This window comes from Olea europaea, chromosome 21 (assembly GCF_002742605.1).
Source record: "Olea europaea var. sylvestris chromosome 21, O_europaea_v1, whole genome shotgun sequence".
In the NCBI taxonomy this organism is placed as follows: domain Eukaryota; kingdom Viridiplantae; phylum Streptophyta; class Magnoliopsida; order Lamiales; family Oleaceae; genus Olea; species Olea europaea.
In genome coordinates, this window is record NC_036257.1 from 13,494,680 (window position 1) to 13,508,363 (window position 13,684).

Sequence of the window (13,684 nt, forward strand, 5' to 3'; positions counted from 1 at the left end):
CATCCCATGCTACCAAATCGCTACCGCTTGGTCCATCAACCCTTCCACCTGATCTCCACTGCAAGCCCACTTTTATCCTTCTCCGTACCCTTAAACACCCAATCACCATCAGCAACAGCAACTTCAAGTAGCTGCACTCTAAATTTCACCTCAAATTTTCTTGAATCAGTGATTGCCAAGGTCTCCAGTTCATCATCTTCACCCCCTAAATGGAAGAACCAGATCCAGAATGCTTTTGACCCCTTAAATGGAAGAACCAGTCTGGTACTTCTATCTGTTGTTTTTTGGCTTTCGTTCTTCCATTTCGATTATTACATTATTTGTAGTAGTTGCAGGGAACCCAGAAAGCAGGATCTTAGGATCCTATCAAAAACCAGGACTAGGCAGTAAAAAAACAACTTTAAAGAGGCTGCCGTGGCCATATCCACGTCTTAGCAACCCAAACTCCTGAATTACCCGAAGCATCTACTGAATACGACCCGAAATACCCTATTTTACAGAGGATAGAGATGAAACTCGTTTTGGATACAAAGATAACTTTCTAAAGACACGACGCATTCGCACTGCATCGTAAGAGAAAACTCATAAGCAGAAGCATCTTGATCTGGACCTTCCAACGGCCGAAAGTAGCAGGTTTAGTTTGAGGGTGGGTGGAGTGAGGGTGGGTGGAGTGAGGGTGGACGGTGATTTTTAATTTTTATTTCTTTTCTCTTTTTTATTTTATTTTGTTTTGTTTTATTTCTAGTTTTTCTAATTAATTTATGTATATAATAACAAATTTACCTTTCTACCCTTTTAAGTTGGTTAAAAATTGGTCAAAATTCAATTTTATTGGTCAGCTAAGGGTCAAACGGACGGTTTCCATTCATTTGTACCCGCGGTGCATATTTTTAAAAGGTTTGGGATTGTGGATGACACAAATTAAAGGTTTGGACAAAGTCTGCTAATAAACGAAAGATTTGGTACCTCGGCTGCAATTTTCCTTAAGTAAAAATGAAACAAAGGATAAGCAGCTTATCTTCTCCTCATTCTGTTGATCAACACCAGGTATTATTGTGGGATATCTATAGGGCAAATTGCTTGAATTGCCACTAGCAACCAAGAAGACATAGGTGGTAGCTGGGAAGCATAAGGAAAAAATAACAAAAAAGAAACAAGGATAAGTAGCTTATCTTCTCTTAGCTATCTGTTGCCAGAATGTGATTAGGGTATTTAGGAGACTGTAACAAGAGAAGGTGCCAAGCATCTTCATGGTCGCTGAATTGTTTTGGCAGGGAACAATTTGCATCTGGGATTTGGGAAGTTACAAGGAATAGATCTGTGAACACTAAACCATCCAAAGTGCTTTTTTTCCCTTATGTATCTTATTCTTTATATTTATCCATGATATATTTGATTCTTACCCTTGTGCGAACTTTATTTTTACCTCATTTTATTCTATAAATATATTTTTTCATGAGTTAATTTTCTTTGCAATCACATCGTTTCTTTCAAAGTGAGTACCCTCACCAGTTGCGTGCTTTTTGCCATGTTCCTATATTGGCAACTAGAGCTGGGAAATCGAGAACATAGAGAGTGCTGAAATTGATACAACATATATAGGCCCTTATTCATTTTTTATGCTTGACTTTATGGCACTGAAGCTAGAAAATTTTATGAGTGCAGAGATAATCCAGACATTACTGCTGACCTTCACTCTGTAACGATAATTCAAAATAATTGTTAATTCTATGTTTTCACCTAATGACATACAAATTGAACTTGGGATTCTACTTAATCTAGTTAGTGACAAATATATCACTCTTGAGTTGCTGATAAATAGAATAATCAATTGCTGCTGTATAGCTTCGAAATTCTTTATGTGAATAAAGTTGCAGTTCTCTTTTTAGATGCGAAGCAAATGCATTTTTTGTAATTTATTAATTCTATTCTTCACATTGATTCAAATTATGGCAGGCAAAACAATAGAACTTTCCCCTTTCCTAGAGAAAATAAATAATTGTGATCAAGAAATATCAACTTTGTCCTTACGTTTTTCTGTTCTTGTATTAATATTTTCTATCCTTTTCTCTGTAGTGTGTGGCTTCCCATCGGGACACGAGAAGGTTGTTTGTCCAGGGTACTTTCCTTCATCTCTTCCTCGTGTGAATTTTCATTTTCTGCATCTGTTAAGAGATTGAAATTTTGAATCTTACGAGGAGTTTTCTCGAAGTTTGTACACGATTATTTGTTCTTGAAAGTAGGAGTTTTTGCGAGGGATTACATGTGATTTTAAAAAAAAGTAAGACACTGACACAGATTTAAATGAAGTACATTTATACAGTATATCTTTATCTCTTTACTACTATAATACTATTTATAATAATATTAACACTTTCGAGTTGTTATTTTTATGGTGAATTTTTTTAAATAAGAGCAGTAGTCATTTATTAATCTAAAAGACTAAAACCACTTTTGAACTATATATCACTATTGAGACATAAAGAAAATCACGGATATTAGACATAAAACAAATTTGACATGAAGTTTGTACAACTTTCCTCACATTATTTTGACATTTTTATAAGTGTTCTGATGATTAAAAATGTTTTTGATTTTATTTTCCAAAAATTATGAAATGTGACTTTCTGCGTCCTTTGTTCAATGAGAACATGTTCCTCTTTTGTTAGAATTATAAAAAATTGAACCATATAGGACACACCACATGCCATGTCGGACAGTGCCTGAGTTTTGCCCTAAATTGTCCCTGGAGTGTTGGAAAATTATAAAATATATGAAAAATAGGATGCGGCTTGTGGTGTATCAGACATGAGTCCTGGAGTGTTTGATAAGTGATGGTGTCTGATGCTCATAATTCAACCTTTAGTGTTTTATTTTGTTTTTCTGTTTCCTTAGATGAATAGCTCATTTTTCTCACTGCTACTTCATCTAGGCAGTACATGTCTGTGCCATCAACTCTGACAATTTTTTTGCTGGTCTTTCTATTTGTTGCAGCACACTTTCCATCGTATTTGTACTGCTTTCTTACCACAGATTGCAAATCAAGGCCATTTGAGTACCTGAGGCTTACTTGCCTGGGTGTCCTTGGTGCTCTAGTGAAGGTAATTTTTAGCAATTCACTGCTGTTAAGGAAATTTTGTGCCAGCATCTTCTTTTCCACATTAAGGTATATTCACCAACAAAAAGCTGTAAACCTTAAATTATCTATTTACTTCGAAATATGGGTTGCTTTCCTCGTGCAGAAATGTAGTAGACTTGCATATTTCTCCGTAAACAAAGCAGTTATATTTACTCTTCGTATGTGTTCCCTCCCTGCTTTATATGATCTCACTGCAGTAATTGGGGTGTAATGTTCTTCGAACGATCTGCTAGATACTAATTGGAGCTGGTGGGTGTCTTTTCTTTCATTTTACATTACGTGAATGGAGGCCAATTGACCTAATAGCTTTGGAGAATCTGCAGGCAAAGGATACCTAGGAAAACTGCCGATCAACAAATAACTCCTTAATCCGTGCTTATTGAATTAAAAGCTGGAAGAAATATTAATAGCATTTTTGCTCTTGCTACTACTTGATTTTTGAAATTTTTATTTTTGGGTTAGGTATGTTGATTATTTATGTGCATGACATCTTTTAAATATGATTATAATTCACGCTCATTCCTCCTAACATCTTAAAATAATATTCGTCACTTTTCTCCAGGGGGATGACACTGCAGTTATCCATTTCCTTCTCGCTACAGAAATTATGCCCCTGTGTCTACGCACTATGGAGAACGGCAATGAGTTGTCAAAAATGGTGAGGTGTCTTGAACACTTAATTTGGAATCGTGTTTGTCTTTTTAATTTATTCTTATGAAATGCCTGACTATCTGTAATTATCCCTGGTCAAAATTTTATATTGCTGTCCACGTGGGTATAGTTAGTTCTAATGTATGTTGAGTCTCGACATCTCCTATAATATAATGAAGGATTTTTCTTTTTCTTGTTAATTTTAGGACCTTTTTTTGTACTGCAAAAATAATCATGACAGCATTTTCTTAGTTGTTGAGAGGTGATTGCAAAATGTACTTGTTCAACTAGGACTCTTAAACTTAAGGGCATAGAGTTCAAATTCCGATATTCTATCTGAGCCTGAGTGAAAAGCACAAGACTTTTGAAAGGGTACCAAAATCTTAAGTATTGCTGTGCCACCAAATGATAACCGTGGCCAACTCTTATTATCTTACAAAATGTGCTCTGCCATGGTGTTGGAAATATTATTGTTCATAAACAATCTCTCATTTTTGTCCAAGTATTCATAGAGTGTCAATAGTTTCTTTTGTGGAGCCACCTTTGGGACCTTAGAGCTCATGTAATTTACCCGTGCGCATCGCCACATTTTCACGCACGCGCGCACACATATACACACTTTGAACATGATATGCAGATGTATAGATGACACAGGTCCATGGCAGTGCGTGGAACCTCTTGTCCGAACTAGAACTTTTAGTCTCTTGTGTAGATTATCAGCTCTTACTTTTGATATGTTTTGATGTAACTTCGGGGATCCTGATAGAAGAGCTTGCACTGGCAGGTTGCAGCTTATATTCTGCTAAAGATATTGCAGGATGGAGAGGGCTTAAACTATGTATGTATTGCAGCAGATCGATTCTATGCTGTAGGTCGAGTACTGAGGAATTTGGTTGTTGGACTGGCTGCACACCCTTCACCTTGGTTATTAAAACACATTATTAAGTGCTATATCCGGATATCTGAGGACGTAAGGTTGGTCATTCATGGATTGGATTAAGTTACTTCTGTCACTGCATTCCTTTCTACACTCTCACTCATGCACATAAACTAATCAACTTGTTTTGCAGGGGTCGCATTGCTCTAAGAGATTCTCTTCCAGAAATTCTCATGGATGGCACATTTAATAATCTCCTTAATGTAAGTGGTTCCCAATGCACAAGTTATTTTAACGAACAGTATTTTATCTCTTTTAGTTACTCTGTTCTTGTGGGAAGGGTGAGATTAATATTTTTTTTTATAGTTCGACTTGTTATTGTTCTTCCTGATGCTAAGATGCTCTATGTTTCTAGGAAGATCCAATGATGAAAAGGTGTCTGCAACATTTGCTTCTCAATGTTCATGGGTCTCTGGTTGGCCTTCAAGGTGGGGGAACATCTTAGTTTTGCCGGTCAATTTATACAAGACATAGGGTTATCGGATGATGCAGTGATGCTATTCCTGGTTGATGTGCCAGTTTTTATCATTTATCTTTTCTGCTTTTATTAACATATTCTGGTTAGATTTGCAGTTCCTTAATCATATTCTTGGTGTGACTTTTTGCTTCAATATAGCCTTAACTCAGTCCAGAACTATTATGTTTATTGCTTTTGTTCATAAATTTTTTAAGACTTCTTTTAGTAACTGCTGCGATCCTTTCTCTTGAATAATTGATATACCGTGGAAGCTAGTTTCGCTTGGAAACTGGACTAATTGAATGGAAGCAGTATTGCTTACACTTGGTTTTGATGGCAATGTTAAAGATTATTTTCTTATCTCGATTCGATAAGTGCATGGCAAGTTGTAATTTTTCCTGATGGTTCTAGCTTTAGATTGGCGTATTGTGTTGATATTTGTTTCGTTCTTGGTCAAAGGGAAATAGAACAAGGCTGCAACAATTTGAGATTCTATTTCTTGACAGGTTGGAGGTTCGTTGAATTACAGGATTCCGTTGTTAGTAGGATCAAATTTTTACTGAGTATCATAAGATAATTTTATCTGGATCCGCGCTAGGTATAGCAAATTTAATTATATTAATTTTATTTCACATAGCTGGAGTCCACTAAAATTAATATATACTGTACAAGTATATACATTAGTTAACTAAATTATTTTTTGTATACATAAATTTGTTTAAATTTCTTATTTAGGTTTTTCTTGAAGACCTTAATGAGAGGTCACACTGTCAAACTGGGATTTAATGCGGGTTTGAATATCATGGATGGAATAAATGGTTAGAAGTATATTACTAGGAGTATGAATAATGGAAGCTTTAGATAGTATAGGCTAAGCTCGATAGATCCTATGTGATTGAGATTTGAATTCAACTATATTAATTGATTAAAATAGCTGAAGTGAACTGAATTAACTAATTAAATAAGAATACTGAGCAGGCATAGTGGTTTGCTTAATTAATTTTTAGTGGGAAGTAAATCTCTTTGAATTTTCTTTTAAGACCCTGCTCTGGGTTCTTAAATATATTTTGGATCTAATTAACACTAACAAAGTTCCAGTCAGAATCATGTACAACAAATTGGATTTGATATGGATTAATTACTTTAGATAGTGGTGATGGTGGAAACTCATTGAACTTGCTCTTGAACATCAGGTATTTACAAGAAAATGGGGGTGGATGCCCCTGGTAGATCTCTCATGCTAAAGTCAGAAAGACTATCAAAACCTATTTGTGTATTTAGCCCTGTTTGATAGCCATTATAAAGAAAAATTGGGGGAAAACAATGTTTTGAATAGTGTTTTTTTGGAGAATGTGTGGTTAAAAAGTATGGAAAATATTTGGGTTTACGTGCAAAATATTTTGTTTTGTGAATGTGGTTAAAAATGAGTATGAGAAATAAAGAGTAAAAAGAGTGAAAACAGGGGCTTAATGTAAAAGATGTGTGACCTTGGACCTTGCTTTGCCCATTGTCTTCAATTTATAGGGGGACTGAGCATTTTATTTTATGTACGACAAGCTTAGTCATTGGGATTTCATGGAAATTTGGGATGTAATGAAGGATTAATTGTTTTCTATAATTGGAGAACGATAAATTTTTTGATTATTTGGTCGCTCGCTGTCAGTGGTCGTCTATGCACGGTGTTTGACCGCTTGGTTTCTTTGATTCTCTGTCGGTGGGTGAATTTTAGACACCGATTGGGCCACTCGTGTCATCGGTTCATTGGTCTAGGGTGTAAGGAGGTTGAGCTTTGATTTTCTTTCTGTAGTCAGATAGTATGAATGATCAGAAGAGCCTATTATTAGGAATAAGTAAAATGAAAGGTTTAGATAAATTTAAGTTTAATTGAACTGGGATTACTGGAATTGACTAAGATGGACGTATGGTCGGAGATAATGTCAAAGCAAATTATTCCATCAAAGTCAAACTGGAACTAATTCTATGATGACTTTGCATCTCCCACTTCTTCCTGTTAGCATTAAATTTTTGTTATTTGTTGTCATTTTAAATCCCTACGTCTCCCCTTGCGCTTCTCAAATCTTTTCAATTTGGTTCATTCTTGATGTGAAGATATGAAAACAAAATTGTTTAAGCTTTTGACCTTTTTTAAACATTTGTTGCCAAGATGCTGTCCGAGTAAAAATTGAGAAAATTCTAGTTTTCCAAAAGTAGACACCCCAAATCTATACACTGTCCACATAATACCGTTTTGTCTTATGAGAGGCGGTTTCTGTCTTCTTTAGTATATTCTTGACGTCGTCACCAGGAGGGTTTGAAAAACAGCCAAATAGATGATGAAACCTCGATCCCTGATCAGTAGGCACAGAATTGTGTAACTTCTATACGATTTTCTTTTCATCCTACACTACGTCCAATTTATTAATGTTAAAATTGGGATGATCATTTGCTATATTCTCATGTAACCTTAATGTGTTTGTGGTCATGTTTCTTGATCAGAAGATAATCATTTTCAGTTACAGGTACTATCCTCAATATATTGACGTTGATGTGTTCCATCCTAGTGTAGTTACGATTGCTGAGAGACGAGAAATTGTGTGCTTTACACTTTTGGTTGTGAAAGCTGGCTATTTCTTTTCATATTGGTAAGTTCTTTTCGCCCATAAAAGTGTTTAGTGTAGTGGGAGTTGAATATTCTATGTCAAAGAAATAAATTTTTGTATGAATATAATTAAGCTAATGTCAGTAAGTCTCATAAATGCTATAGTCGGATATAGTTCCATGTTGGTTATCCTTTTTACATGAAGCTATTTGGATTCATATACTTGATAATAATTTTCTTCATTGGCTTCCAGCACTTGTTGAACTTATTACAGAAACACGCTACTTCTAATTATTATATGCCTCTGAGTTATTAGTAGTTGAACAAGCGTCATCTTTTCGTCCTTCACTGATCTTGCATGAGCTACATTTGTATGATCCAGTAGTAGTACTAAACTAGGATATAGCTGATATTTACTGCTCATGAGCTACATTTGTATGATCCAGTAGTAGTTGAACAAGCCTCATCTTTTCGTCCTTTACTTATCTTGCATGAGCTACAATTGTATGATCCAGTAGTAGTACTAAACTAGGATACAGCTGATATTTACTGCTCATGCATGCGTCGTAAGCTGGTTTGGGATAAGTTGATGCCAGATGTGATCTTATTTAGGTGTAGTGGAGAAAGGGTTAAAAAGGAAGTGAATATTTCAATATTTTAAAAGGCTTAATCAGATACTGAGTCGTTTAGCCTCTATGAGCCGAGGCATTAGTATCGAGGTGCTTTGTGGCCTAAGCCTTAAGTCAAAACAGAATAAAATAATTCGAAAAAACGTAAAAGATACAAAATATTTTCATAATATACCATAAACCATCTTAAAAAATCCATGATATAACTGATTAATAAATTAAAGTCTAAGATGCAAACAAACATAAAATAGATCAATAGTTTACTTACAACTAGTTATCAAGTAGAAAAATTGTAATATATGTTATGAAGTAGAAACAACTAAAAAATCTCTTATATCATTACTACTAGGTCTAGAAAGAAATCATTTACCCTATTTGGTTTACCTATCATCTTCTTCATGATTGTATTTTTTATTTTATTTTTATTTTTTTCTTTTCATTCATTCTAAGTCCCTCACTTCCAATGGTTTATTCTCCTTCATCTTTCCCTTCCATGTAAAGGCAGAAATAAGAAAATAAAAAAGCCAGCAAAACATACTAGGTTATAAAATATAGTCCACGAGGTTAAGGCGAATAATAAAATATCCAAAAAATGCAAGAAGGTGTGCAAACAACTTAAGTCTCGCTGATGATTAGCCTCGAGGCGTAAGCTCCATAAATGGAACTTAAACATAAGCTTTGAGGCATTCTATGAAATGCTCACTTGAGAGGCTGGTTTCAAGGCATCAGCCATAAATAGTTATCTTAAACAATGGATTACCTTTAGAATATCAGTATCTTCCGCCTTAGGTAAAAATTTCTCAACTATTTGGGTATATGAATAAATTTGATTGTCCTTGGAGACTAAATGTGACTAATTTTTTTGTCAATCCTTGAGCAGTCTTTTTTTTTTTTTCATATGCAAATAAACCACATTTTTTTTTTTTGCATGATGTGTTGATATGGTAGTAAATTCTCTTGCATAGAGTTTGCTTCTCTTTTAAATGATCTTAGTTTGTCTTTGTGACATTATTCCTATAAACTGTATTTTTCATGATCCTGTGATTGATCTTTTCTCTTTAGACCATATTCTTCATACAAGCTACTTGGCCAAGTCTCTGTCCTACTGACTTTTTACGAGTTGTTCGATATCTTTCTCAGGCAATACTTGTCAGCACTGTGGGAGCCAGCTTCTGAAGTTGGGGGTTTAAAGAAACTAGAAACAAGATACTCATATTGGTCGCTATTTCTATTTGAGTCCAAGATGAAGGATTTGTCGGAGGAAAGCTGAGAAAACAAAAATGATTTTGAGCATGATATTTTCTAACTATCATTTTATATTAAATTGCAGCCTTCTCCTGTTTGAGTGTTTCAACATTATGGCTACTTCAGATTAGTACTTAGAACCTGCTTTCCAGGATTCCCTTTGCATGAACATATTTCTATACTAGTCAAAACAATACTTTTGTGCTCATAAGATTAATTTACAGCACAGTGTTACTAAAATGTAGTTCCCTCTATATAGCGCCTATTTGGTATAGCTAAAAGTAAGATTATTAATAGATTTTTTATAAAAGTTGATGAAATGTGTCGTTGAAAAGTTGATTAAAGTTGTGCGTCCCATGAAATGATGAAATGTCTTGTTGAAAATGAATTTGAGAAAAATGAGTTTTAGAAAATGGGGGTCAGACGGGACTTAATGTTGTGGCAATTTCATCACACCAATAAATAATCTGCCTCGGCTTTGCCTTTCCCATGGGCCTACTGCCATCACCCTCCTCTCCATCAACTACTACTGTCAATACCACTAAATACTTTTCTTCCACCAGCCTACTGCTATGGTGTGTAATGTTTTCCTTGTCATTGCTGCATCCATTTCTGTCGGCATGGAGTCTTTCTCAACCACCCTCACTTCCATTCCTCAGAATCAGAAGAGGAAACATCCCCTGGTTGCATATCATGATCTCATTATATTGATATCATTGCAAAAATTTCTACACATTTACAACTGCAGAGGCCTTGGATAACCAGATCTGCCCCTTTTAGGATTAGTTATTGGGGATAGCTTGATAAGGTTTGAGGTTGGGGAGAATGGAAGGTGCAACTATTATAAGAGTGAAAGGTTGTGGTGTTTGGGGGAATTGCTGTGGTGATGCAGGGATATGCTTGTATTTGTTGCAGATTTATAGTAAATGGAAAGCTACGAGTGTGTCGGTTAATAATTTGTCTTTTTTTTTTTCTCGTTTAAGTTGGCACAATCTTGAGTAGTGCCAGAATTGGACAATGAATCAAGTTGAATGCCTCCCCAGCAAAACCAATTCAAGTCTGACTCTGCCATCTTTGTGAAATGGAGGGAGAGACTGCAAAAATGGAAAAATTGCTCTAAAGATGAAGTAGACGAGGGACACTGGTCTATGGTATCTTGACATTCTCTGACTTGTGTTGTAGGTGAAACCAAGGTGTTGAAAGTGAAACTAGCCATTATTGGTGCTCACCTTTTTCAGTATAAAACTGCCTTCAAGGTTAACGGGCATCTCAGCTGAGAAGTAGTGGCAGCTGTGTATTGTTGAGCTTGAACTTGATTGAATTTCTTCCGAGGTAGGATCCATAAGTTTATACACCCATTTGTTCGTGTTGGATGATGAAAATGCCTTTTGAATTGACGGTGTTCACGACGTACAAGTTTGTTCGGTAATGTACTTGTTTTTAATTTATTCTTTATATAGTGTTTGCCTATTTGGTTTGTAATCTGTGATAACTGCTCATGCAGGTGTACAAGTGTGTAGGGATTTGCTCGTCAAAGTGCCTTGTGTAAACCAGTGCTTCGAACTTTTACTTGTATTCAGTGAATGGACGCTTGTTTGTAAGTGATGGGAAAATTGTGTATAAATAACTGGAAATTTTTTCTATCAACACTCCGGGAATTGTGAGTGGAAACAATATTATGTAAATGAATGTTTAGAATTCTACTTGACCAATTGGCTAGATTTACAATCGTGGGAAGTGAGTTTTGGATTCTGTTCTTTGAAGGAGATTGAATGTTGATTAGGAAATAACTTATTGAGTTTATTTTTGGGAAGTGATAAAGGTGATGGAGAATATTTTCGATTATTCTATAGAATCATTAGTTTTAGTCAAAATAATTTATAATAAAGCCCCTCCGAAAAATAATGTTTTAAATAGTGATTTATAAAACGAAGGTATGGTATAGAAGTAAGGAAAAAATTTGGGTTTATACAAAGAATATTTTATTGTGTGAATATAATTGATGAATACGTAGAAAAAAGTTTTCAAATAATGATTGTCGGGTAAATTCATACATTTAATTTTTAAGAAAGATGAATACGATTTATGACTTGGTCTTGGGGTGCCACGTGGCAATCCTTTCAAGCAAGACCTCGTAAATAACATGTCAAGCCTATCTATACCCTTCTTTAATAAGTACGAATACCTACGGAGAGAGAGTTTCAGTCTATCTTTTCTTAGATCATTGCATCTCACTCAATAACATTGGTCTTATTTTTGCTTAAAGAGATTATACAACCAAGATTGATTCTGTTGAGGCAACTCCCTTGATTTTGAAGTTGAAACTAGGGTTGGAAAATTGGAGGTTAAAGGGCAACTGAACTTCATTATTGAGTCTCAAATCAATGAACGAACTGATTCTTCCGAACTTGGCATGGTTGCACTTGCTTTTTGGTTGACTACCTCCTTCATTCTCTCTTTTAATTCCCCCACTCCGAAAAGAATTCTACCAACTCGATATTTTTCTTCATTTATCCCTTGTTTGAACTACATTTTTGGAGAAATGATGCATTTTGAATAGTAGATTGATGGATAATGGGTAGTTAAGAATTAAGAAAACGTTTTGAATTTGTCTGTAATATTATTTTATTGAACAATGTGTGATTGAAAATGAATTTTTAGTAGAATGGGGCTCAAATAGGATCTTACTTTTTATTGTTGACATCGCATGAGCCCATATCGTTTTCTTTTGAGTGGGGGTCATCAAAGTCTCGATTTAAAGCTCGATCTCCTTCATTAAAGTCGTAGAAATGTACGGGTCTCGTGTGCTTGTTAATGGTGCATGTGGCCATAATACAACATTATAACTACTATATCAATTTATAGGACATTAAATGAAATGTATAATTCTATCTTTAATTGAGCATATCAAAAAGTGACACCTAAATTGGCACTAAATGACATGTACAATTAAATAGGTCATATAATTATGTTTTTAATTGAGCATATCACTAAGTTAATTCTATCTTTAATTGAGCATATCAAAAAGTGACACCTAAATTGGCACTAAATGACATGTACAATTAAATAGGTCATATAATTATGTTTTTAATTGAGCATATCACTAAGTGACACCTAAATTAATAGATTAGTACTATATAGTCTTAGTGGGATTGCAACCTCAATTTAAATAATATTAGATAATTGGTAAAATGAAAGGTGAAATTAAATTAGTCATTTAATTTTATTTATCAATTAATGTTATATTAGCATCATTTTACTTAAACTAATATTGTCACACCGTTTTACCAGCCTATTACATAGTGCCACCTATCGTAATAAAATTATTCTCTCTCCTTTCTTCGTTTCTTTCACCGATAATAAGGCTTCACAGCCAGAACCAAAACCAAACGCAAAACCTCGCAAAAATGGCCAACTTACCTCAATCCCTGAACATGAAGGCCGCTCCCTTCGAGGCTGGATCCAGCGCATCAACTGCCATTGGAGGACCTCAAGCCGCCGCCGGTAACAAGGACCGCAAAATGCAATCGGCTGAGCAACTCGTCCTCGATCTCTGCAACCCCGATCTCCGTGAAAACGCCCTTCTCGAGCTCTCCAAGGTTTTTCTTTTCTATTTTACTCGTAATTTTAACTCTTATACATAATTTTGTCGTGCTTAAATTTAATCTATTCGGTATATAAGCAAATTTTCTTTGGTTTTTAGAAATAGCCTGCTTATGAATTATTCTTGATATGCATTTTTATTAAATAAAATTCTGTTTCACAGATTACGAATTAAAGAGATATTATTTGTTTCTTTTATCAATTCTATGGAAAAACAACTTCTTTGTAATTTCGATTAACCATCTTTAGCGTGGTCAATTTAGATAATTGAAAAGTGGAAAAAAATAAAAATAATAAAGCTTCTAGAATTGGCCATTGGGTCGAGTAATCCCGTTGAACGACGGGTGCAGGCAATCAAGATGGACATCTTGGAAAATTGAAAATAAAAGCTTAACGAAAAGCATGTAAAACAGTAAAAGCATTG

The 13,684-nt window shown here is 34.9% G+C and overlaps 1 protein-coding gene, 1 long non-coding RNA gene and 1 pseudogene across 4 annotated transcripts in view; all 3 read left to right on the forward strand.

The window, feature by feature from the left end:
- The window catches only part of LOC111370767 (cell differentiation protein rcd1-like), a 14,549-nt gene extending 4,949 nt beyond the window's left edge, over positions 1-9,600 (forward strand). For 2 of the 3 annotated variants that reach the window (XM_022992633.1, XM_022992631.1), the window contains 8 exons: positions 2,077-2,119; positions 2,995-3,101; positions 3,702-3,797; positions 4,575-4,765; positions 4,861-4,930; positions 5,083-5,155; positions 7,698-7,826; positions 9,553-9,600. In XM_022992633.1, coding sequence (XP_022848401.1) covers positions 2,077-2,119; positions 2,995-3,101; positions 3,702-3,797; positions 4,575-4,765; positions 4,861-4,930; positions 5,083-5,155; positions 7,698-7,750 — 633 coding nt within the window. In that variant the 3' untranslated portion in view covers positions 7,751-7,826; positions 9,553-9,600. The remainder of the gene's footprint in view (positions 1-2,076; positions 2,120-2,994; positions 3,102-3,701; positions 3,798-4,574; positions 4,766-4,860; positions 4,931-5,082; positions 5,156-7,697; positions 7,827-9,552) is intronic. The other variant, XM_022992632.1, reaches the window with a different exon arrangement.
- Positions 9,599-11,460, forward strand: LOC111370768. The gene is made up of 2 exons (XR_002698495.1): positions 9,599-11,082; positions 11,162-11,460. It is a non-coding gene; the product is annotated as an uncharacterized LOC111370768 (long non-coding RNA).
- Positions 11,461-12,950: 1,490 nt separating this feature from the next.
- LOC111370769 overlaps positions 12,951-13,684 on the forward strand; it is an 11,825-nt pseudogene continuing 11,091 nt past the window's right edge.